The sequence below is a fragment of the Nicotiana tabacum genome, chromosome 19 (genome assembly GCF_000715075.1).
Source record: "Nicotiana tabacum cultivar K326 chromosome 19, ASM71507v2, whole genome shotgun sequence".
Lineage (NCBI taxonomy): Eukaryota > Viridiplantae > Streptophyta > Magnoliopsida > Solanales > Solanaceae > Nicotiana > Nicotiana tabacum.
This window is the reverse complement of record NC_134098.1, coordinates 113446720-113472966: the sequence shown is the minus strand read 5'-3', so window position 1 is coordinate 113472966 and position 26247 is coordinate 113446720. Positions and strand designations below refer to the sequence as shown.

The window sequence follows — 26247 nt, the reverse complement described above, 5'->3', positions numbered from 1 at the left end:
AATTATTCCGGACGGCTTTGCCCTTGTTGACCTTTTTGCCGTCTCTTGTTCATCATCATATTTACACCTTCCATCGCATTCACTTGTTTCGGCCCTTGAATTTGTTGCAGCTGAGCTTTGGCCAATTGGTTCATTATGGTTGTTAACTCTGCGATAGCTTGCCCATGATCATGTAGTTCCTTGTGTAGGTTAACGACATTGGGGTCACCTTGCGGAACATTGGCCCTACTTTGCCATGCCGATGAGGTATCCACCATCTCATCCAAAATTTCACCAAGCTTCAGCATAAGGTGTGTTCATGAAGTTCACGCCGGCGAGTTGATTTACCACACATTGATTTGTTGTGTTGATCCCCTTGTAGAAGGTTTATTGGATCATGGCCTCGGTCATATCATTATTTGAGCACTATTTAACCATGGTATGATATCTTTCCCAAATCTCATACAATGGCTCATTGGGCTCTTGCTTGAACGCTAGAATTTCATCCCGTAGTGCAGCCATGTGCCCCGGAGAGAAGAATTTGGCAATGAATTTTTTGTCCAACTCATCCCATGTATGTATGGAATGATTGGGCAATCTCTCCAGCCAGTCCAATGCTTTTCCCCGTAAAGAGAAAGGAAATAGCCTCAATCTCAGCACGTCCTCAGAAACATTGGTTTGTTTGCTCCCCTAACAAGTATCGACGAACCCCTTGAGATGCTTGTAAGCATTTTGATTTGGAGCCCCGGTGAAGAATCCCTGTTGCTCAAGTAGTGTAAGCATCACGTTGGTGATTTAGAAGTTGCCCGCCCTAATGCGGGGCGAGACTATAGCACTTTCATAACCCTCGTTCGGCAACACTCGGTGCGCTGCCACTCTTGGTGGAGGTGGGGGAAGGACGGGAACATTATCATTAGGCGGTCGGCCTCGCCTATTTTCTTGAGGTTCGGGAAGAACCTCATCTCCTTGATCATCATCCACTTCCTCACCCAATGGCAAATTACCAATGGGCTCATTGTTGAGATCCATTATCGTACCTATAAGCAATTCATAAAAAAAATTAGTGACTCGGAAGGAAAAGAAGACAAATCACACAAAAACCTAGATATATAGCTAAATCCATTTGATTCCGCGGCAACAGTGCCAAAAATTGATATCAATAATGTGAGAGTTTATAGTTGTGAACTGTGGGAGTTTGGTCCGGAGTGGACGACTGCTCGTGTATGTCATGAATATGGCCATTGATGATCCTTGGAAGGTTATTGGCCTAGTATGGTATGATCAGAATCGGTTTGAGGTCCGTTGGTGGGTCTAATGTGAATGTGTGCTCTACATCAAGTCGGATGTGTTCATTCTTCATAGCATTGCTTACGGAGGAGGCATCGGGCATTGGATGTTATTCCCATCGTCAGCTATTCCGTGTAATCTCTATTGTGCCAAGTGGGTTGTGAGACGACTTGATTATTCGCACATGTGTTGAGGTCCCGTGTAGATTGTGGTGTTATATGAGAAGGATAGCTCTCGAGATGCAGGTCATTTATCGCACCTTAGTTGTCATTGGGTTTCGTAGTATATGGCATTATTCGTCTCCCGAGGATTTTTATTATGCACTTGGCTTGCTCGTGGTTGTTATTCGGGCATTTCATAAGTATAAGCATTATGACTTGATGTGTGTTTTCTTCTTGATTGTTATGTGCAGATCTGGTGGCACACCACCACGGGTATATTGTTTGGATAGGGTGGCATGCCGCCATAGGCATGTTGTGTGGATCGGGTTGCACGCCGCTATAATGTCATGTTTGGATCAGGTTGCATGCCGCAACAGTGTCACATTGGATCGGGTTACACGCCACAACAATGAGATGTTGAGCATAGTTCCATACACCTATTTTGTGTGCCTTGTTTTTCATCCCTGATGTAGGTTCATAGCATCTATTTGGCCGTTTTATTCGTTACCCGAGCTGGGTAATTCCCTGTCAGAGTCCGTTCTTCCATATGAATTATATTCAAGTGGTATCTTGTTGGCGCTTTGATGGTGCTGCATAAGATCTTAGATGGTGTTTGAGGTGGCTTATTTCCCGAGCAACTTATACTGGGTGAGATGAGATTATTGGACCTAAAATCAGTGTGATCGGAGTTATGTAGGGTATATTAAAGAGCAAACATCGCCATTCAGTTTAGAATGAGGTAATGGTTCTTGTCAGGAGGAGATACTCCATGATTTGTTGATTCGGCAAGTGGTTATTAGTTTCTATACATCTCTTCCGTTGTGGTGGTATTGCTGATGTCGCCCAAATTCACACCATAAATATTGGTAGTGAGGCGGTCGAAGCAATAATAAAACCCAACGCAAGTCGGGGTTGAATCCTCAAGGAGTTAGAATTGGGATTTGGTATATATTTAGTGTAATTGTACAATGTGCCTTAGATTACACTTCCACATTCTTGTTTGTTATTTCTACTTCTACTTCTAACTATTGATTGCAATTATAAAACTAGGAGACAATATTTTTGGTTTTAGTTGTTTTCCAAATGATAAAAGATCTAGGGTCGTGACTTTCACCTAGGTGGTTACCTAAGGGGTTGAAAACTCTAGGACAAGCCTGATTGGTCGGGGTTGTAATATAGCAATCACACGCAATTACCCACTTTATACCTCTTGGTAGTTTGAGTGGTTTTGCCCAATTTGGCTTTCTCAAGTCCAAATGGGTATTGCACAAAACAAGTGATAAATGCTCAAGTCGGGTCTTACTATCTCTAGATTCAACCCTTTAATTAGGGCTATCAATTTCTTAAGTTCACCCCAATTTCTTGTTAGCCAAGTTTTCCTAGACGTAGTCTCTCTTTCTCAAGTAAAGACTAAGTCAATTAGGCATGAATCAATGTTTGCAACCATTAATTCTTGAATTCAAGCAAGAACTATGCTAAATATCACTAACCCAATCACAAACAAGTCCTAAATCAAACACTCATTAAGTACCCACACTAGGGTTGGGCCACAACCCTAGCTAGAAATTTAGCTACTCATGAAAAATGAAGAAATACAAGAAGAAATTAAGATAGAATGCTTAATAATTGATTAGGGAAAGAAAATCTAATGTTTAGAAGCCAATTTAGTACAATATTACTCAAAACAGTAAAGAAAAACGACGCAGGTGCTCTCCCAAAACAAAACTTACCCTAAAAATGATAAAACAATTTTATTTATACTAAGCTGAAAATATATGACAAAAATGCCCCTGCGGAGGTTGTGCGGCCGCATAATTATGTGTGCGGTTCGCACAACGAGACTTTGGCTTGATAGGTTCCAGCTCTGCGGCCGCACAATTCTGGATTGCGGCTGCACTCCTTCAACCACTGTGGACCGCACATTTGTGAGTGCGGCCGCACTCTTGCTTCTGCGGCCGCCCAATTATAGTGCAGTCCGCACTCCTTGATCTTAGGCTATGGCTGTGTGAGACTTCTGTGGACCACATAAAACTGAGTGTGGCCGCGCTTTTGATTATGCGGCCGCACAAAAATGGTGCGGTCCGCATTTCTTCTTGAACTTGAAATCCCATCTCTCTCATCTTTGTCTTTTGCGGTCGCACCAGAATTGTGCAGTCCACACTTTACATGTCATTTCTTATCAGAGGTTTTCTTAATTATCTGCAGCCGCACTCAATATTGTGCGGTCCGCACAGTGCCCTTTTAGCCTTGTTTTTGTCCTTCTCCACTATTACTCCTTCTTGAGTTGATTTTCATTTCTTTAGCTCATATTCTAACACTCTTGCAAACAAGCATATTTTGTTATATTTCAAGAATAATTTTAAGCAATTTTGAGCTAAAACGCAAGTAAAATAGTGCAAATAAGCATTCAAAATCCCTACTTATCAACTGCGAGAGTTGGAACATAGTTTCTATGTATTATGAGGGGTATTGTGGGCACCAGATTCGTGAAATGGCAGATATTATGGTCGGAGGATGTTAATATGGTCAACTGAATTATGTGGTACATGGTGTGATTTTAGCGGAGGAGCATGGTCATATTGGGTACAGTGTCTAGCGATTTGATGCGGTGTTCGTATGTTAGAATCGGGTCTAGTGGGAAATACTGGATGTTGGAATTTGATTCTAAAGCTTGTTAGCTAAGGTTATAGGAAAGATCTTCACTCTGGCTCGAGCTAACGTGCTCACATGTGTTGTGGTGGCACGGGTAGGTGCACGAGGTGTTAAACAGTGATTTTGGACAACTCCGGAGCAATCCTTAGCACGTTCGAGAACGAACATATGTTTAAGTGGGGGAAAATATAATAACCCGAACAATCGTTTTGAGATTTAGCGCGTCGTTCAGTGATTTGAGGCCTTGAGTAGATTCACTTCAGGTATTATGACTTGTACGTGTGGTCGGAATTAAATGTCGGGAAGTTCGGAGTTAACTTGGAAAGAAAATTCTAATTTCGGAAGTTAAATTGGAAAAAATTGACTAAGGTTTGACTTTTGAGTAAACGACCTCGAAATCAGGATTTGAAGGTTCCAATAGGTTCGTATACTGATTTCGGACTTAGGTGTATGTTCTGGTTGAGTATCAGGTCGCCCGAGAGCATTTTGGCGCTTATTGTGGAAAGCTGGCATTTTGAAGGTTTTAGAATTTCCTAAGTTTTTCTTGAAGGGGATTTTTATGTTATCAATGTCCGTTTGGGGTTCGGAGCCTTGGAATAGGTTTGTATCGTGATTTGTGACTTGTACGCAAAATTTGAAGTCATTCTGGATTAATTTGAATATTTGATACGTTTCAACGCAAATTATAGAAGTTGGAAGATTTGAAAACTCATAATTCGATTTGAGGCGCGATTCGTAATTTCGATGTGCTTCGACGTGGTTTGAAGCCTCGACTAAGTTCGTACCATATTTAGGATGTATTGATATATTTTGTTGAGGTCCAGCAGGCCCGGGATGGATTCCGGGTGATTAACTGATTGTTAGGAATTTTTGTAAAAGTAGGTTTTTGGCAGCCACTGGTGTCATCGCATTTGCGATGAAGTTGATCGTAGATGCGCAATCGCATAAGAGAAGCAGCATTCGCAGAAGCAAAATTTGGAAGGACTGGCAATGGTCGCAGGTGCGATACATTTCCCACACCTGCGTGACCGCAAATGCGGTCTTTGGCAACGCAAAAGCGACTGGGAAGGGACAAGGCATGGATCGCACAAGCGAGAATCTTCAGCGCAGAAGCGGCCGGCTTCGCAGATACGCAAATAAGACTCGCACCTGGGATGGCGCAGAAGCGAATTATTTTCACAGGTGCAAGAATGCGACTGGGCAGTGGGCTTCGCAGAAGCAATGATGGCGTCGCATATGCGCCAATCTGTTCGCATAAGCGAAACTGGGCAGATTATAAAGGGATCAAACTTGGTCATTTTCCTCATTTCGTTTTGGATTTTTATAGCTCGTTTTGCGCAATTTTGGAAGAGTTCTTCACGACTTCGACTTAGGTAAGTGTTATATATCCGAAAGTGATTATATCTCATAAACCTATGGTTATATTCATCATTTGATTCGAATTTAATGGAAGAAATTGAGAAAAATTGTGAAATCTTTTGAAAGTGTAAATTGGAGATTTGGAAGACGATTCATCGTCGGAATTTGATAATTTTGGTATGGTTAGACTCGTATCGGAATGTGTGTTTGGATTTTGTGAATTTTCGTTGGGTTCCGAGACATGGGCCCAAGGGTTGACTTTGTTGACATTTTGAGCAGAGCTGAGAATTATTACAAATTGTTAAGTTATACGCATTGGAGTATATTTTGATTGTTTCGTACATTGTTTGACTAGTTTCGGATTGTTTGGCTTTGAATTGAAGAGTTAGTGCGGCATTGGAGCTAGTTATGGAACTTTGGAGAGAGATACGTCTCCTGTCTAACTTTATGAGGGAGAAACTACCCCTAGGTGATGTAATTGTTATGTGTTATTAGTTATGGGTGCTACGTACGCACGAGGTGACGAGAGTCCATACGTAGCTAGAGCATGTTTGAAATACTTGAATCCATTCTGTTGTCTTAATTAATTGAAATTATAATTGAATTGTTTTATAAATATATACATATATATTAGGCCCAGATTTATCACCTTGAGTTGTTGGCAAGTTATTTGAGAAAAGGTAAACGTTAAATTCGCTTCTTACCCATGTAATGCATTGTAAGCACGTGTCTCGTAATTTGATGACTTACTTCCTTTCTTGTGGAGCAGGTTGAATGCCTCGGCAGTATAATAGATGCATCTATGGTTCGTGCCGCTCGACCCTCGGCAGTGTATACATTATTCTGGATCGGGCCGAATAACCTCGGCATAATCGTGCATTTTATCGTTGGCAGTCCGAACATTCACGAGATTATATTTGCACTAATGCCCGATATTTTATACGGTATTCCTTATTCATTTAATATTTGGCACTTGACATTTTCTGATGTTTAAGGTAGAATACAAGATTGGAAAATTCATACTTTAAAAAGAAATATTTGAAATATTATGTAACTTACAGATTTACCCCATTATTGTTGTGTGCATCATATCTGCTTATAATTTATTATATTGCTTTATTGGACCTCTAGTAAGTGTCGATGTCGACCCCTTGCCACTACTTCTCTAGTGTTAGGCTATATACTTACTGGGTATGCGTTGATTTACGTACGCATACTGCACTTCTGCACTAAACTTGCAGGATCTGACAGGTTCAATTGGCGGTTATCTTGGCACGTAGGCTCAGCTGTTGGGGAGACTTTATGGTGAGCTACATTTCTGGCTACGTATCGCAACCCACATAGTCTACATCGTACCATTTATTCTATCCTATCTTATTTACATTCCATACAGATGTTATTTTGTTATTGTACTCGTTAATAAATGCTCATGCACTTGTGACACCGGGTTTTGGGATGTTCTAGGAGTTGTTTGTGATTTTGCTTAGCATTTACACATTTATATTATCTATTATGTTAAAAATTGTAAAGCTCCATGATTTTTATGCGTTGATTTATTCATCTAATAAAGAGTTACGATTTCAGAAATAATAAAGTTCATAATTAAATTGGTAGTTCACAGTTGGCTTGTCTGATGGCGACATTAGGCACCATCACGGCCTATAGTGAGTTTCGGGTCGTGACAATTACAGTATACCGGTGTAGTATATTGTATACTATAATAAGATATTGTTTCAGTATAGATATATACTTGTACAACATATTGTATTACATAGCGGTATGTTGTTGGATAATTGTGTTCTTTTTCGATTTTTAGCTTAAAATTTTGATCTCAATCACCTCAAATTAGCTCCAAATGAGATCAAATTTTAGTATGAACTTCCAGAAGGTACTATAAGCAATATTTAATAGCACCGAAATCACAATTAAATTTAAAAAAATGACTAGAAATTGAACAAATAGCGACGAGAAAATATAAAATTTGTAGGGAGGGAGGGAGAGTTTTGTGGCGATGAAAGGTATTCAATAGGTGACGATTTCATTCAGCAAGAGAAAATTAAACTACATGCACGTGGTGAGTTAATTGAATCGTAATTTGTAGATATTGAGCAAACCTCTTTTGTTGTGTACACAAAATCATCATATAACTACATAAAAATTGCTACTCCTTGCACCCATTAATTTGTCAATATTTTACTTTGTGAATATCTTAAAAATATTGCCTATCAGATAAACAATTTTACTTATGAAAATAAAAGCAAGAACAAAGAGAGGAAATCGATGAAGAGAGAACTAAAACGTTTCTTACCTTGGATTGAAGGAAGAAAGATCACGTGTGGGATAGGTTTAGGTTCATTGCCCCTGAAGCCTTTAAAGACTTTCTTAATGGGTGGATGAGTAATAATTTTATATGGAATTGTTATGAAATATAGCTCAAAGTAATAATATAGAACAAGGAAAAACAAGCTAAGAGATATAGAGAGAAAGAGAGGAGAGATTCTTATTTCTTCTTCAATTGTGTGTTTTATCCTATCTATTACAAGGCCTTTATATAGGCATGAAAAGTGAAGAAAAATATGTCATTGAATATGTCATTAAGCATAGAAATATGTTATTGAATATGTCATTAAGCATTTGAGAAGATCATGGAGGAAGAGTAGACATCCACCATAATTTAATTTTTCTTATAATACTCCCCCTTGGATGTCCATAGATAATGTGCCTCGTTAAAACCTTATTAGAAAAAAAACCTATGGAAAAAAAAATTCTAGTGAAGGAAAAAGAGTACACATGTTTAGAAATATGCTTTTTAGTTGCCTCGTTAAAAACTTTCAAGGAAAACTCAGTGGGACAAAACCTTGTAAGGGAAAAAGAGTACAACGCATATTAACTCCCCCTGACGAGAGCATCAATTCACATCCTTGAGCCTTCGCATCACAATCTTGTGTACTAGTTTCTTGAAGGTTGATGTCGGTAGAGATTTGGTGAACAAATCAGCCATATTATCACTTGAACGAATCTGTTGCACATTGATATCACCATTCTTTTGAAGATCATGTGTGAAAAATAACTTTGGTGAAATGTGCTTTGTCGTATCTTCTTTTATGAATCCTCCCTTCAATTGGGCTATGCATGCTGCATTGTCTTCATACAAAATTATGGGTAGTTTGTCACACTTCAAAATACATTTGTCTCTAATAAGATGTATTATAGACCTCAACCATACACATTCTCTACTCGTTTCATGAATAGCAATTATCTTAGCATGATTAGATGAAGTAGCCACGATTAATTTCTTAGTCGATCGCCAAGATATGGTAGTGCCTCCACATGTAAACACATAGCCTGTTTGAGATCGAGCCTTGTGTGGGTCAGATAAATACTCAACATCGGCATAACCAACAAGATCGGGATTGCAATCATTGCCAGAAAATAATCCTATATTGGTAGTCCCTTTTAGATACCGCAATATGTGTTTGATTCCATTCCAATATCTCCTTGTAGGAGCAGGGCTATATCTTGTTAAGACATTAACTGAAAAAGTTATGTCAGGCCTTGTAATGTTAGCAATATACATTAGTGCACCAATTGCACTAAGATATGGTACTTCGGGACCAAGAAGCTCTTCATTATTTTTATGAGGTCGGAATAGATCTTTATTTATATCGAGTGATATCACAACCATCAGGGTACTCAATAGATGTGCTTTATCCATATAGAATCACTTTAAAATCTTTTTAGTGTATGATGATTGATGGACAAAAATTCCATCTTTCATATACTCAATTTGTAGACCAAGATAAAATTTTGTCTTTCCAAGATCTTTCATTTCAAATTCTTTCTTTTAACAGTCTACTGCTTTAGGAAGCTCCTCGGGAGTTCTAATGATATTTAAATCATCAACATACACGACGATTATAATAAATTTAGATCCAGATATTTTTATAAAGACACAAGGACAAATTGAATTATTCTTGTACCCTTCTTTCAATAGGTACTCACTCAGGCGATTATACCACATGCGCCCTGATTGTTTCAATCCGTATAAGGATTTTTGAAGCTTTATTTAATAAATTTCTTTAAAACCTTAATACGTTTCAGAACAATTTAAATCCTTTAATGATTTCCATTATATGCATATCAAGTTTTTCATGTATTGCCAGATTAAAACCTGAAATGACTACATCCACCACAGGAGAACATGTCTCTATATAATCAATGCCAGTATATTTACAAATCTTCTTGTGACACTAGTCGTCTTTATGTCTATCGACTTGACCTTTTTTTTCCGCACAAGAACACATTTATACCTCCACTGGCTTTATACTTTCAGGTGTTGGGACTATCCGTCCAATTTTATATTTTTCAGGTGAAATCAATTTTCATTGCGTATTTTTGATTTGGCCAATCATTTATATGTCCAAATTTTACGACAGATTTGAGCTCAAGATCCTCGTCAATATTAATAATATTGAGTGCTACATTATATTAACAATATCGTCGACGATCATTTTATATCGGTTCTATTATTATCCAATAAAGACATAACTTATTTAGATCTCTTTATCTCATTATTTTCAGGTACTTGGGCCTCTCCCATGAGGTCTTATGAAGTGTTATGTCGTGGTACTCTTCTAGAGAACTTGCCTCCTTATTATGACCATCTTGAACATTTACTCCTCTCCTTCTTCAAGGAATTTTATCTTTGGAACCGATTAGTCTACTATGCTTCATGCATGCCATAGACTCTATTCATTATGAACTTTATTTTATTTGGAGCATTAGCAGCTGAATATGACATTTAGCTTTGGGTCAGCAAATACGCCTGGCAATATTTTGCAAATTAATTATCACTTGAACTTCAAGTTCACATTTTCTCGTACGAGGATCTAGATGTGCTCATAATAATTCATTACATGCATTACTTTTTTATCTTCCCATCCCCCCCCCATTGTTGGGATCACCAACACATATCCCTAGCCTTATTTTGGGATCCATCTTTGTGCATTGTGGTGGAACAACTAAATCATACAGCACATTAATATTTCTATATGGAAATTATTCGGTTCCTGACCCTGAACCGATTGTGATAGGGAGAACTTATCATAACTTGGCTAGATGCGTATAAGTGTTGTTGTATATTAAATAATACATCACATACCAAATTTTATTTTGGCAGTTTTGTTCTCATAACCAATGGTTTAGCTATAATTGGAGGCATACAATTTCTGCTAAACCAACTTGGATTTAAACCAGTATTATCAAGATAAATTATCATAATTTATATTCTGGAACTGTGCTCTAATAATTTGAGCAATCAATCTTGCAAAAGCCAAACTGCAAGTTGATAACAAATGCATATGTGACCATAGAATATATGCATCTATTAAAATCATATAATAGTAAACGGTCCACATGGCAAGTGACTGGGCACATATATTTATCACATTTTATTCGTTCCAGAAATCAAGGGATTCAATACCAACCTTAACTGGTATATCATGAAAATAAGCAGCACAAGAGAATTCTTGAAGAATCTTATATTTCTTCAATATATGCTAATGTAATTCTCAATTAATTTTTCGCATCATAATTGAACCGAGATGGTCAACAGGTCATGCCAACTAATATTTGTTTCAGTAAACATCTAGTTTACTTGTGACATATGATTCCATCATCATGCTTATATTTGTGTAGTACAAATAGAAAGAAAATCGGGTAATCTTTCATATTTACCCGTTATGATTATAGAAATATGAAGATATTCAATATTCCTTTCATTTACAGTCTCAATATGCCAACCACTTTGATTTATACATTTGAAACTTAAAAAGTTTCTTTTGAGACTTTACAATATCAATGTCGTGAATAATTTTATTCATCCGGGTAGTAACAAATTAATTTTTTCGGAGCTCTTAACTACTTTTGTACTACAATTTCTTTTGTCACACCATTCATATGGTAAATGTCACTTTCAAGGAGAAAATTATATCATAATAAATTGTCATGGTCAAAATCATCATAAGCAAAATAATTTCTTGATTTAATTTTGCCTTTAATAACCTTTTATAAGGCACAACAAAATATTTTTTAGCATATCACATGTATGCGACCAATGATATATTCATGAACACAATAATATTTATTCTCTTTATTTCACTCAAATCTCTCTTGGAGATGAGTTGTGTGGTATTCATCTGATCATGCATTGCATGTCTTTATTCGTTACTTTTATCACATATTGCCACATTCACATTTAAGAATGAGTTTGCATTCTCAATGCTTATCACAAGTCACATTCTCTTCAAGGAATGGATCATAATCAATGGCGTGCTTTATTATTTTTCATACCAATTTGATAGTAAACATTGCCTTCACATTTTGAAGGACTATTTTCAGAACCCTTATTGTTCTCCTTCTATAATCATAGTGATGATTATTATTATTTTGATCTTTGGAACCCTCACGTTCATTGTTCAACCACTTGTCTTTATTTAGACTTATTATGCCCCGCTACCACATTCACTTCAAGAATGGAGCAAATCAAGTGGGACAATATTCATGCATTTTCATGAAAAATATATTATTTTTCTTTAGTCATCATTATATCATCAATATGGTATAGTGGGACTAAAACCCAATGTCTTACCAATATAAAGGCATGTTAGGCCATAATGAATTGGGACTCAAACCCAACTCTTATCATCATGGAGCATCTGGACTTGATCCTGATGTCTTACCCTCATGGTGTATTGCGACTTGAACTCATTGAAGTTGATATCATTAATAGCAAAGGACAAAAATAATTTCAAATACGAAGGAAATGCTTACCTCTTGAGTTAAACTCTTCATAATGTCGTTTGGATATAATTCTCAACAATAGACTTTCGTTTACTCAAATCAGCTAAGTAATTAGTGTCAAACAGAAATATGAAAATACAAAATAATATTGAAAATTCATATGTGGTCTTTGCTGCAATAAGCTTACTTCAAAATGAAAGCGATATAACTAGAACATTAAAGAAAAATGATGTATCTAATAAAATAATATAGTACTACTAGTTACCATGCACTTTTGTGAAAACTATATATTATGCTCTCTAGAAAAACAAAGAGATATAGCAAAACCTTTAGGTTAATCAGTGAATCAGAAAAAAATAGGGGACAAATCTCTGTCTACTATCTACTACTATATGCTTTCCATATAGAAATGATTCAACATGTTAATTTGATAACTATCATCAATGAAAAATTTGGTGTAGTACATACTTCTTGTACTAATATTTTATCTTATTAAAATAAAATAGTTACGAGTAGTATTATTATTATATTATATTTGACAGTAAGCTAATGCATAATCATTATACTAGGCATACTAAAATTGTATTATAAGGTAAAACCATAAGCATACATAATAAAGTATAATTTTAATTTTATAGATTATTTAGTATACCGCATGCCACATATTATTTAGTTCATGAAAATTTAACAAGGTGACATCCTTAGCAGCCACATAAATACTAATTTTCTAATAACCAGACCATTGCTTATTCCAAATATTGGTATATACTTATCTGGTTTAAAGCTCGAACTTGTTGCTGTAGCAGAAATATGTGCCTGTAATACAGAAGTGAAATTCAACCTTGAGGTTAGAGATTTCGTGATGATAACGTGTGATGACCCAAAATGTCATCTTTAAATTTAATAATTAATTATGTGATCTAAGCACTATTTACCATTACTCGACTTGAGTGTGCAGTCCGTAAAAAAAAATTCGGAAAGTTTTCAGGTGAAAAATGAATTAAAATATGAATTAGAGCTTTAAAACTCAACTGAGTTGACTTTGGTCAATATTTTTAGCAAACAGACCCGGATCAGTGTTTTGACAATTTTGGTAGGTCTGTATCGTGATTTGGGACTTAGGCGTATGCCCGGAATCAAATTTTGAGGTCCCTAGCCCGAGATATGGAATTTTGATAAAAAATTAAAAGTTTAAGTTTAAATAGTGATCGGATGTCAAATTATGTGCAAACGATCCCGGAATAGAATTTTGATGATTCCAACAGTTCCGTATGGTGATTTTGGACTTAGGAGCGTGATCGGAATTTTATTTGGATGTCCATAGTAGAATTAGGCTTGAAATGCCGAAAGTTAAATTTTTGGGAAGTTTGACCGAGGGGTTGATTTTTTGATATCGGGGTCGAAATCCGATTCTGAAAATTTTCATAACTCAGTTATGTCATTTATGACTTGTGTGCAAAATTTGAAGTCACCGAATTGATTTGATGTGTTTCGACACAAGATATATAATTTAAAAGTTCAAAGTTCATTGATTTTGATTTGAGGTGCGATTCGTCGTTTTGATGTTGTTTGATGTAGTTTGAAGGCTCGACTAAGTTCGTATGGTATTTTGGGACATGTTGGAATAATTGGTTAAGGTCCTGAGGGTCTCGGGTGGATTTCGGAAGGTAAACGGAATGGATTTCGGACAAAGAGTGCTGGAAATTTCTGTTGCAGAAATTTCTGTTGCAGAAATTCCGTGCGTGGAGCCAATTTTGGAAGCTTATACCTCGCAATTCATAAGGAATCAGAAAATGTGCAAAACGTAAAAGTTGTAGTCGTATGATTATAGGTTCCAGAAAGTTAAACTATGCATTATTTGGACATTTGTACAGAAAGTTATGACGGATTGAATGAAGACTGGTAGAGCAGTTTCGCGAGAAATTTCGCCAGAAATTCTGATGCATGCAGCCGACTTTGGGAGCTTATATCTCGCAATGCATAAGGAATCAGAATAATTACAAAACACGAAAGTTGTAGTCGGTGGATTCTAGTTTCCAGAAAGTTAAACCATTTATCATTTGGACATTTGTACATAAAGTTATGATCAATTGAAGTAAGACTGGTAGAGTTATTTCTGGTAGACTTTTAGTAACGAAAAATGGACTTTTAGTGACGGATTGGCAGAAGCTTAAGGACCAAAAATGCTCATTTCATTCATTTCGTTTTGGATTTTTGGAGCACAGTTCTTGGGCGATTTTTGGGCGATTTTTACGGGAAAATATTGGGGTAAGTGTTCCTTATACTATATTGATTATATTTCATGATTCCATACTCATTTACATCACGAATCCGTGAATTTATGGAAGAAAAATCAAGATTTTTGCAAAATCTTCCAAAAACGAAAATTTAAGATTTGGAGGTCGAGTTGTTATCGGATTTTGGTAAAATTGGTATGGGTGGACTCGTAATTGAATTGGTTGTCGGATTTTATAAGTTTCGCCAGATTCCGAGATGTGGGCCCCACGGGCAAATTTTGAGCTAATTTCGAATTTTAATGAAAATGTAATATTTTCTTATGAAATTGATTACTATAATTTTTGTTGACTGTATCGAATTAATTATGACTAGATACGAGTCGATCGGAGTCGGAAAATCGAGAAAAAAGCATAATACTTGGTTAAATTGGAGCAAGTCGAGGTAAGTGACTTGTCTAACCTTGTGTGGGAGAAAATTCCCCTAGGATTGGTATTGATGTAATTATTAAAATGTGTTGAAAATCGTGTGCACGAGGTGATGAGTGTGTACACGGACTAGATTGTGAAAGATTATATTTTTAAATTTTGTAGATCAATGTTGCGCATTTATTAAATTATTTTATCTTGTTATATTCTTCATCATTGATCTGAGATATATACTTCAAATTTGTTTGATCTTTTCTTACTAATTATTTTACCTGTTTAGTTGAAACTTGATTTCTTTTATTCTGTGCATTATTTGAAGGTTGATTTTTTTTAAATTAAATATTATTAATATGAAGTATTTGACATTTTTAAACTTGATATTGAAGCAACGTAGTAAAGATTTTAAAATATTATTTTTCTAAATTATTTACTCCTGAATATTTTTATACTCATTGTGAGGGAGCCGTGAGCTCTTTATTGTGGAAAAATATTATTGTTGAATTATTTTGACATGAGCCGTGAGCTCTTTATTATGAAAAAATATTATTGATGAATTATTTTGACATGAGCCGTGAGCTCTTTATTGTGGAAAACTATTATTGATGATTTATTTTGGCATGAGCCGTGAGCTCTTTATTGTGGAAAAATATTGTTGTTGAATTATTTTGACATGAGCCGTGAGCTCTTTATTGTGGAAAACTATTATTGATGATTTATTTTGGCATGAGCCACGAGCTCTTTATTGTGAAAAAATATTGTTGTTGAATTATTTTGGCAAGTTAAATTATTTGAGCACTTGAGGTGCAAATTGTGATATATTGTGATATTGATACGCATGCGGTGGTATAAGGTCTGGGTGTTGAAACGCATGCGGTGAGATAAGGGTGGCTTGATACGCGTGGCTAGTAGGGGTGACTACTAGAAGTCATGCGGTGTGATAAGGGTAGCTAAAACGCGGGATGCTATTTCGGGAAAAATATTTTTCTTTAAATAAATTGTGAAGGCTCCCGCGGTGATATAAGGAAATGAGATATTGTGAATTTATTTATGATTTGGGACTACGAGGCGGTACCTCAGGAGTGCCCTTGTTGATATTGATTTATGGCCATAGTTGCTTTCGATTAATTGTTGTGATTTTCATAAAGTTGAAGGAAATTCTGTTTTGATTCCACGAGATATTATTTGTAATTATTTGATGTCATTAGATGTGACATACTATTTAATTCATTTCCAATGTCATTTTATTTTACTACATTGATAAATATTTTACCATGCCATTATTATATTCCAGTAGGGCCTCACCTGACCTCGTCACTACTCTACCAAGGTTAGGCTTGGCACTTACTGGGTACCGCTGTGGTGTACTCATACTACGCTTCTGCACATCTTTTTGTGCAGTTCCAGGTATATTTTACCAGCCTAGACGTCAGTGAGTTACTTGCGCACGGAGACTTCGAGGTATATCTGCCAGAGTCCGCAGACTCCAGAGTCCCCTTCTATCATTTTATGTTGCTTCCTTATATTTTATTTAGACCTTGACATATAGAGACATTGAGAATAAATTCTTAGAAGCTTGTGACTTATTTCTACCGGGTTTTGGGAGTTAAAATTGTTTGAATTGTAGTTTATTTATTTCAGATATTTATTATTATTCCGCATTGATAGGCTTACCTAGTCTTAGAGATTAGGTGCCATCACGACATCCTACGGAGGGAATTTGGGGTCGTGATATAACGTGTTATGAAATATAACTCAAAGTAACAATGTAGAACAAGGAAAAACAAGCTAAGAGATATAGAGAGAAAGAGAGGAGAGATTCTTATTTCTTCTTTAATTGTGTGTTTCTTCCTATCTATTACAAGACCTTTATATAGGCATGAAAAGTGAAGAAAAATATGTCATTGAATATGTCATTAAGCATAAAAATATATCATTGAATATGTCATTAAGCGTTTGAGAAGATCATGGAGAAAGAGTAGACATCCACCATAATTTGATTTTTCTTATAACAGGAATAGATATGTATAGTAATTATTATTCAAGTGGGTACAATCGGGTAATTAGTTTAAGTTTAATAGGTAGTCCCCTTAAATTTCTCTTATTTTTTGCGCATGAAGAGATGGAAGTATAATGGAAAAGGTGGATCATTACGAACCGGAACTGATCGCGATGTATCACGGGGGAAGTGCACAAATAACCATTAATTAGAGATGTCTTTACTCTTTAGCCATTATTTTAAATGTATTTACTCTTTAGCCAGTGCTTAATAAATTTTTACCCGCCCAGACAAAAATACCCTTGTGCTAGACATGGGTGTTGTGTAAATATTAAGGACATAGTGTCCTTAATTTCATGAGTGTTGTGTAAATATTAAGGACAAAGTGTCCTGTATTTGCACCTTCTGATGTTAAACTTTAGGACATCATGTCCTCAACTTCATATGTGCAGTGTAAATGTTAAGGACGTGGTGTCCATGGGTGCTGTGTAAATATTAAGGACATGGTGTCCTTAACTTCATGAGTGTTGTGTAAATATTAAGGACAAAATGTCATGTATTTGCACCTTCTGCTGTTAAACTTTAGGACATCATGTTCTTAACTTCATATGTGCAGTGTAAATGTTAAGGACGTGGTATCCTTAACTTCATGTGTGCAATGTAAATGTTAAGGACATGATGTTCTTAACTTCATGAGTGATGTGTAAAATATTAAGATATGATTTGTCCTTAATATTTACATAATACTCATGAAATTAAGGACACCATATCCTTAATATTTACACATCACTCATGAAGAAAGGGTAAAAATGACTTTTTGTATCAATTTTAATAGAGTACTAGCTATTTTTGCTCAACATTAAAAACACTGGCTAAAACGTAAATACCACTTTAAAAAGTGGCTATACCACCCCATTTCTTGATGTATCACTTCCATACAAGTCTTGGCGAAATTGAAATAAAGTATTATCAGAAAACATGATACTGTCCTCACCTAAGCTATGAGAATCCCAGGTTGTTCTCTTTTCTCTATAATTTTATTGTTAAATCGATGACTAGATAAGAAAGCAGGGTGCTAGTCAATATTTAAGCATCCATTCCCATAGAAGGTTGAGGCATTCTTTCTTTTTTCTTTTTCCTTCTATTTTTCTCCGATCAGTATATGGCAAGAGATAGAGTGAGCATGTGTAATCAAAAGTATTCACCTGTGATTAGGAATCAACTGGAGCTTACATGGAGCAATTCAGAATGTTTGCTTTAAGTTGGATCCTTTCATAGAGTTGTAATGGTTGGGGTTAAAACCTCTTCTAAGGACAATAACAAATTTCCAGATTTTCCCTGGTTTGACCATTATATAATGACCAGAAAATTGTTAGAATCAATCACATGTTTTTTGAAATATTTCATTGTGCTCCAAAATATCACCCATCAAGATTTGTTATTCTTTCTGTAAAGAGTTTCACACACACACACAGAGGGAGAGAGAGAGAGAGAGAGGAAGAGAGAGATATGGAGGGAGGGCGAGATAACGGCGGATTCCAAGTAGTCATTGTCCACATGGTTATCAAAAAATACTGGTAAGATCAGGATTTCTGACTTCTATTATACTGTCCAGAAAGAATCAAGTGGATCCTCATTCTGTTGCTAAACAGACAGAAACAACATAAACAATAACATGATTCTACATTAGTTTTCCACTGAATTATATTTGCAAAACTTCGCTCCCTTCTTCACCTCTACCTGAAACAACTTCATTTTCCTTTAACTTGGATTCATCACTCTCAAGAGACTGAGAAAGTACTGAACTTGAATCCTCGGGACCATCCTTTTGCATCTCATCATTTGGCTCTCCTGCTGAGGTGGCTTTTGATTCAGTGGTGATTTCAGATTCAGGGAGTTGACTTTGTCCTTGATTATTGGGCAATGGTGGAGATGGATTGCCAATGCCGGATCCTTTAGCAAGGCAAACATACTTGAAAACGAGGTGCTTGTAATTGGTTAGTAGTTCTTCGACATCACCAACTGTTAGGTCACCAGCCTGGGAATATAGGTAGGGGAAACTTTGAAACACTTGGCTGACACTATCCTCCTTCATAAGCATACCAGCCCCTCTGTTTTCTAGATCCGAGAGTGATGGAATCTTTTCCATTGATGACTGACTTTTGACATATGGATCCTCGTTCTTGGATTTTGTTTCTGTTGATGCAACTGAGAATTTTGGCAGTGTAGCAGGGCTTTGAGGCCTATTTGACCTAAAACTTAGTTTAGCCTCATAAGTGTCTGATCCAGGAACAGGTCCAAACTTCTGATCACTTTGACCCAGTACATTGTTGTCGTCTGAAAGACCAGCAAGAAGTGCTCGAGCAGATTCCATATTTGTTTCAAACTCGGTGTCATCCATAGAAAGAGCCTTTGCATCGATATTCAAAATGAAAGATTCTGCAGAAAGAATGTTTGTGAAGAAGTATGCAGCTTCAGAAACCAAGCGAGTTTGCCGCCTAAACCTTTGTATGTACAATAGATTTGAGTGCAGTTGAGGGGGGTTAGCCTGATTGTGACAAAAAATAAAAGCTAATTTAAAAACTGAGTACAAGGGCAAAAAAGGAATTGTACAATTAGTCAATTAGAATAAGGGGAACAGAAAGAACTTCGATCATTCTTCAGTATTAAATAGACAAGGAACTAAAACCTCATTTACAACACTAGTAATCATGGGTACAGAGATGGGATAAAAGAAAAATAGCATCAGATGATAATAGAAGAGATTGTGAATGTAAAAATAAATGGACTGTGAATCAGATTATACTGCGGGGATTTGGAAGGACGGTGTGCGCGAGGATCTGGGAATATCCCACTCATGTTTCATCAATTCAAGGATTTTGTCGAGAATCTTATTGAGATTAAAGCTCACTTTTTTTTCCTTCAAATATCTGCGGGAGAATTATAATGTTACAATTCATATAATGTTAGCCCAATTCAAAAATAACATACAAGCTATTTGGGGGATGAAAGGCGGGTGACGATGATAGGAAAGAGAAAGGTGCAATAATGGATTCTTTCGCCACTAATCTGGATGCCTCCCTTTCATGAATTCCAACATAAGCAAATAAGAAAGTTTCTACTGTTGATTCATTAGAGAGAATTACAATCTCCCATGTTAGTCAGCTTGGGCAAAAGAATCCAAAACTAATTAGTCGCACCAGCATACCAGCAATCCCTTCCCTAATACATGTACCAAAGTTGGATTTTTTTTATTTTTTTTATTTTTTTTGATAAGGATGTACCAAAGCTGGAATATTGTCCAGGCAAACCTTGCTCGGTGCCGTTAGGCCTCTAATGCTGAAATCAACTGCCCTATAGGGAAACCATTACAGTAGACTAGCACATGGAAGTCACGGAAGATGAGCAAAGAGTTAAGGAATTGAATATCAAGATGATATGCAGTTGGAAAATCCTCCGTCTGATAATCATGATAGAGAAGGCAATAACTTTGTCCGAAAATGAGAAGAAATAAAGGGAATATAAAAGGAAGATTCTGATAAATGATAATATGCCTAAGCAAAAACATTGAACACGTGCTAAATTGAAGCCTTAACAGTTCTGAGTAGGACAGAAGATAATGCTCCCCCGAAATATCCCCATTGCAGGAAAAGAATAAACAACACTTATTTTGTTTCTCAGGACAGAAGAAAATACTGCAACATATTCATGTTTTTTGTAGATCATTGGCGATGGAAAGGCAGACTATCTTTTGAAATTTATTTCATAGTTCGCTTAAGTTCATCTGGATGAGTTATCTGGGAGCATACCATACAATAATTCACAACCTAAGGGATCCATCAGTTCTGAAGAATAATATATCACATGAATGCAAATGAGCCAGCTTACCTTTATGGTGACATATATGAGAACTGGAAGAAAATCATCAGCTCCTGGAGGGTTTTCGTTTGCTGAAACAGAAGTCAAGAGGTTATTGATAACCTTGCAACAATTAAGAATGCACACAAGTTTGTCCCTTGGTGCCCTGTACATATTTATCTTTTGAAGCTCCTTCTGCGCTAGCTGTCAAAAATGTAGTATGTAGTGAAAGAGTTAGACATCTCATTGCACAATGACATTCAGGAAAGATCTATGCTTATTTTTGACAGGGTGAAAGAGCTATGCTTATTCTATTTTTTTTTTTTAAAAGTGTACTCCGATACTATGAAAATACTCTGAATTTATTTATTTTTGGCAACTAAAAAAAAATCAGAGAATATTTTCATAGTACTGGAGCACACTACTTGGCAAGGTGTAATATATGCACAAACACAAGAAGGTTAGCTCTACCTTGGTTATTTTTGTGAACATACTATTTTTTTGTTTATCAGTTATTATTATAATACTGATAGCTGTGCAAAAGACTATTTTATTTGAAAACTAAACCTGTTCAGCAGGCTAAATCAGCAAAAGGTACTCTCTTTGCGTAGATACACTTATATGACTTTATCCTTTCCCTAAAGAATAACTTACATGTGGCTTTGTCTTAGCCCATCACCTGTCTAATGTAGTAATAATCTTCCAGAGAAATGTACTCTTCCAAAGTTTCAACAACTGGTTGCGAGAATAATTTTTTTTTTCCTCCATCGGCAACCCATACACTAAGATACACACACGCACACGCATATTATAATGTGTACACGTGTGTGTATGTGTATAATGTGTGTGTATACATGTACATATATACAAGAGAGAGCTGTATAAAGAAACTCACTACAGTTGAGGAATGATCAAGTACGTCTCGCAGAAGATGTAACAGATGGCTTTACAAGAATATAAAAATAAACCACAAGAACATTTCAATTAGAAAAACTGTTAGCCCGCAACATTTGTTTGGGAAAATTATGTATATGTACTGACTAATGAACCAACAAACTGTGCAAAGACAAGTGCATTTTGCTGTGAAATATAAAGGCTGGTAATTTTATTACTTCACCCATGCATCATCATCATATGAGTGACAGGCCCAAGTCCCAACAGCAGTAATCAAGTGAGAATATTTCATCTTCCGGAATCAAGTGAGAAATCACTTCACTTGCATTCATTTCATGATATCTTGAACAGAATCAATTAATGATTCATCAGAAATTTACTTTTTACAGAGTTCACTTACCAACCATGATGATTCATTTTCAAATACTGGTTTGATATCCAAGTTCTCAGGCCTAACAAATTGTTGAATCAAAGCTATTTTCTCATGAAGCTGTTCGTCAACTTTCACATCTTCAGGAAATGAAGCAAATGTACGTGTAAATAGCTTTGTCATAACATACTTCTCAAGTCCCTGTTGTTTAAAATAATACGAATATGAGCAAACAAAGTATAGACAGCTCAGAAACAACTAAACTTATGATCAGTCGAGAAGCAGCATACAGCCATACACAAGCATCGAGTATAAAGGATGTGCTATCCATGAATAAGACACATTATATTGAGTCCACATGTTGGAGCAAATTTATACAATTATAACCTGAGCCTTTTACTGACAAATTTATGACAGATGTAAGCATGATGAGATAAAAGGGAATATATGATAATTGTACTTGGTACTTCTAGTCACATTACCAATAGAAAATCTAATTTAGACATGGGAAAGAATACATTCGAGGAAATCTGAATTTCTTCTGTTCCTTGACTCCTTCTGTTACTTAATCTTTTAAGGTTTGAAATATTTGAGAAATATGTGGAACCTTTTTTTTGGGATAAGGATATATGTGGAACTTCCTTCTGTTACTTATGCTTTTAAGATTTGATATTTGATAATTATCAATATCATGGAGCAGGCTGAACCTTCAGTATATTCAAAAATTAGCATGCAGATATCATAAGTTTGAAAGTCAGGAGACTATAAGCTCATTAATCTATCATGTTCCACTTAAATATAGGGCTTCTTGTTAGGAGCAGTGTTTGAACTTGTGACGTGCACCCTAGCCGCACATCCCGAGTTGTGTCCTAACTATTGATCCAAAGCCCTAGGGGCTTGTAGGGTTAGGGGTTGATTTGTGGGGTTGGAAGGAAGCCGATAGGTTGAGGAGAGAGAATTTGAAATGCAAATGACAAACAACACTGATAACATTCATGTTAAAGCCTTATTCAACATATAAAGTGTACTCACTTCACCAGCACTCTCTAACTCCTCTTCAGAACATCCAGCCCAAAGTGAATGAGCTCTGAATGCTGTTTCCATATTTCCGAGGAACTCCTGCACAGCTGCACTGTCCTTCTCTGCATCTGGAGCATTATTCAAGAATGATACAATAAAACTGCAAAAAGTTCCAATTAGTAATAACCTTTTTCCTCGAATGGACATACGTATACCTACATCTCTTCTAGGCCCTAGTTGATTTAAAATGGCATACATTGCTGCTTATGTGAATTTGAACTTATCAGATATGCACATATCCAATTTTGCAGTCATAAATTTTAGGATTTTAGGTATTTAGTAGAAAACCCCAAGCCCATGAATACATCCACCTAAGTGTTTTATAATCACGAAGAGTGAGAGGAGATATTATGCTAAGATGACAATTATAGTCATTAAGATCTATCTTCTAACATATACTTCAAGCAAACATAGTAAGTTACTATCAAACTTAATTATTGCAGTGAACAAATTAAATATAAGAGCATAAGTAACTACTCTTGCTTTTTTTTCCCCAGTTAACTATCCTAAGTTGACTTGGCCAATCAAAATCATCCAATTAAAACTTAAATCATTAATTCTTTTATCCAAACTAAGTGCCTAATTTGATCTTTCTAATGTTTCCTAAGTTGCTTTTGGCGCACAAATTATGAATTTGACTATAAATATGATTTATATCCTAATTTAGTTATCTGTCTACTTTATTTCTTGCTAATTTCTTATCATTGGTAAGGGTATTTTTCCAGGTGCAAACACAAAAAGGCCTTTATAAGAGGAGGATTGATAGTACCTTTTGATGCCTTTGACGAAATCGGCGGCGGATGGATCACGCATGCGCTGAAGAAAATCATGCCACGTCAATGGTGCAGTTGATGATCCTAATACGTCGTTGTTCTCCATTTTTAAGATCGACTGGCGACTAACTCTCTATGAATTTGTTACTGTACTAATTTCACCAAACTGTGAGTGTGAAACCTGAAGTGAAGAAGACGACGACGAGAACGAGGGCAGAAGCTAAGCTTCCGGCCACTGAGAAAGAAGAACACTCTCTCATCTGTTAGCATTCAACGTGAAATTAATTGCTAGTTGGGCTTACCAGAAAGACTTGGGCCTATTAGAGTGAAATTGGGTTCTCAATCGGGCCGTCTATATTTATATTTATCTATCTATATTATTATAAAAGTACGAATGATCTATATTATTATAAAAGTACGAATAATTTATGTTAAATATTGAACGACTAAAATATCCCTAAAATATTGATCGACTTTTATGCCCTTAAATATTTGTATAGCTTAAGAATCTAATTGTAATTAAATTACTCAATGATGGAATTCTTTTTCGATTTAAACTACACATACATCGACCCTATAAAGTTGATCCTACTTGAATTAGAAAAGTACATTAATAATTTTTTTTTTAAAATTAAAGTGTCTTACGTAATTTACAACAACATATGTTGTAGATTGAATTTTAACTTATGAGCAAATTTTAAATGACTTATCAATTTATAAAGCTTAAAAGAAAAACTATTAACACTTATTAATGGTACTTATTTTTCCCTATATCTTCCCCAATTGGGAACATATATATTTATATCTACAACTATCTATTTCTATTTATATATCTATATTATTATAAAAGTACTGTTAGAAAGCTATATATTGATGGACTAAAATATTCTTAGAAAATTGATCACCTTTGTTTACCCTCAAAATCGGATAACAATTGAATTTGTTAGTGGTTTAAAGGATATGCGGATTAATTTGATACTAAACGATAAATGTGATAGTAAGCATGAATAGATTTCGATTTAAGGGGTTATCTTGAGTAATTTCAGAATTTGACTAATGGTACTTATAATATACTTAATTAGTGATGCCAAGCTAACAATGGAAACTATGTTGATGTTTTATTGTAGGAATAGTGTCAAAATTTTTTTTTACTGTATTAGTGGATAAGGAAGGAACTAGAATTTACGGTTTGAGACATCTTTTGAGTTTCAAATTAATGATTTTTTTTCAAGTTAAGATGATGTTTTTTCAAGTTCAGAGATGACGTCCAATTATTCTTTTCAAGTATTATGATAATGTATAAACATTAATTTTTCGCATTTAAATAATTCTTCCTCGTGTATATAAATAATTGACTAAACATCTACATATTATTATTTACGTGCAATGCACATTCGTAAAAACCAGTTATTATAAAAGCACGAATGTTAAAACACTAAATGTTGAAAGACCAAAATATCCTCAAAATATTGATTGACTTTTATGTCCTTTCAAAACTAAAGTACAAATAAGTTTATATCGGATAAAATTGTAATTACATTAAATTTTAATAGTATGATTGCACTAGAACTCTGTGTTCTGCAAAAACTATGATTTCGAATATTAACGTTCAGCCAACGTCAATACTATTTTATGGGACTTTGAAACCAAATAGATCTCTTCATTAATTTTATTACTGTAAGAACTACGTATGCTTCAAAATATTAAATAAATGATTGAACTATCTAAAAACAAAGATAATTCAATAGCGAATGTGCTCTTAGATTTACTACTCTCTTACGCTACTATTAGCCTACTGTGTGAAAAATTTTATATATATAAAAGTGAAATCAATTCAATCTACTCTTGAGGATCTTGAAAATTTATATGCGGTAGGCTAAATCTCAACTTTCTACTATTAGTTGCACTTACTATCCAAAACAATTAATATCTACTACTCTCTTACGCTATCTTATTGTTTGAAATTAGAATTCAATGAGAATCTTAAAAGATAAATATAATTTGTTTATTGATAGACTTCTTACTGAAATAAGAGTTTTAAAATTAATACTAATATATAAATAGCAATTAAATTTTTTATTTTCACTGAGTTTTCTGTTCAGTTTAAAAAGAAAATACAAAATATATAATGATATTTGTTTAGAAAGTTTAGACACATCAATACAATCATAGAGCTAGGATATTAAAGTTTAGATTGTCTTACGTAATAAATTCGCTTTCAAGAATATTCGGGGGCTAATAACAAATTATAAACTGCAAATCAATGAACGATATAGATTTTTTTGTTTACTGTTTGTAGTATTTAAGAATAAATTATATGGGAAAAAAACAATACATATTTAAGAATAAATTATATTGGAAAAAAATAAACGCA

The 26247-nt window shown here is 35.3% G+C and overlaps 1 protein-coding gene across 1 annotated transcript; it reads right to left on the bottom strand.

Annotated features, from left to right (window-relative positions):
- Positions 1-18470: 18470 nt before the first annotated feature.
- LOC107831518 (vacuolar protein sorting-associated protein 9A) lies at positions 18471-24200 on the bottom strand. Its single transcript, XM_016659283.2, has 5 exons — positions 23870-24200; positions 23053-23200; positions 22051-22221; positions 20787-20960; positions 18471-19446 (listed from the first exon to the last, which is right to left on the bottom strand). The coding sequence occupies exons 1-5, from the start codon at positions 23977-23979 to the stop codon at positions 18601-18603; spliced, it is 1449 nt and encodes a 482-aa protein (XP_016514769.1). The 5' UTR covers positions 23980-24200; the 3' UTR covers positions 18471-18600.
- Positions 24201-26247: the final 2047 nt, after the last annotated feature.

Coding starts and splice junctions, on each gene's coding strand:
- LOC107831518 (XM_016659283.2), bottom strand. CDS start 23,979: ATGGAGAACAACGACGTATTAGGATCATCAACTGCACCATTGACGTGG. Junction 23,201..23,869: donor TTCGTCAAAGGCATCAAAAG/GTACTATCAATC, acceptor AACTTTTTGCAG/TTTTATTGTATCATTCTTGA. Junction 22,222..23,052: donor AGTTAGAGAGTGCTGGTGAA/GTGAGTACACTT, acceptor TTTAAACAACAG/GGACTTGAGAAGTATGTTAT.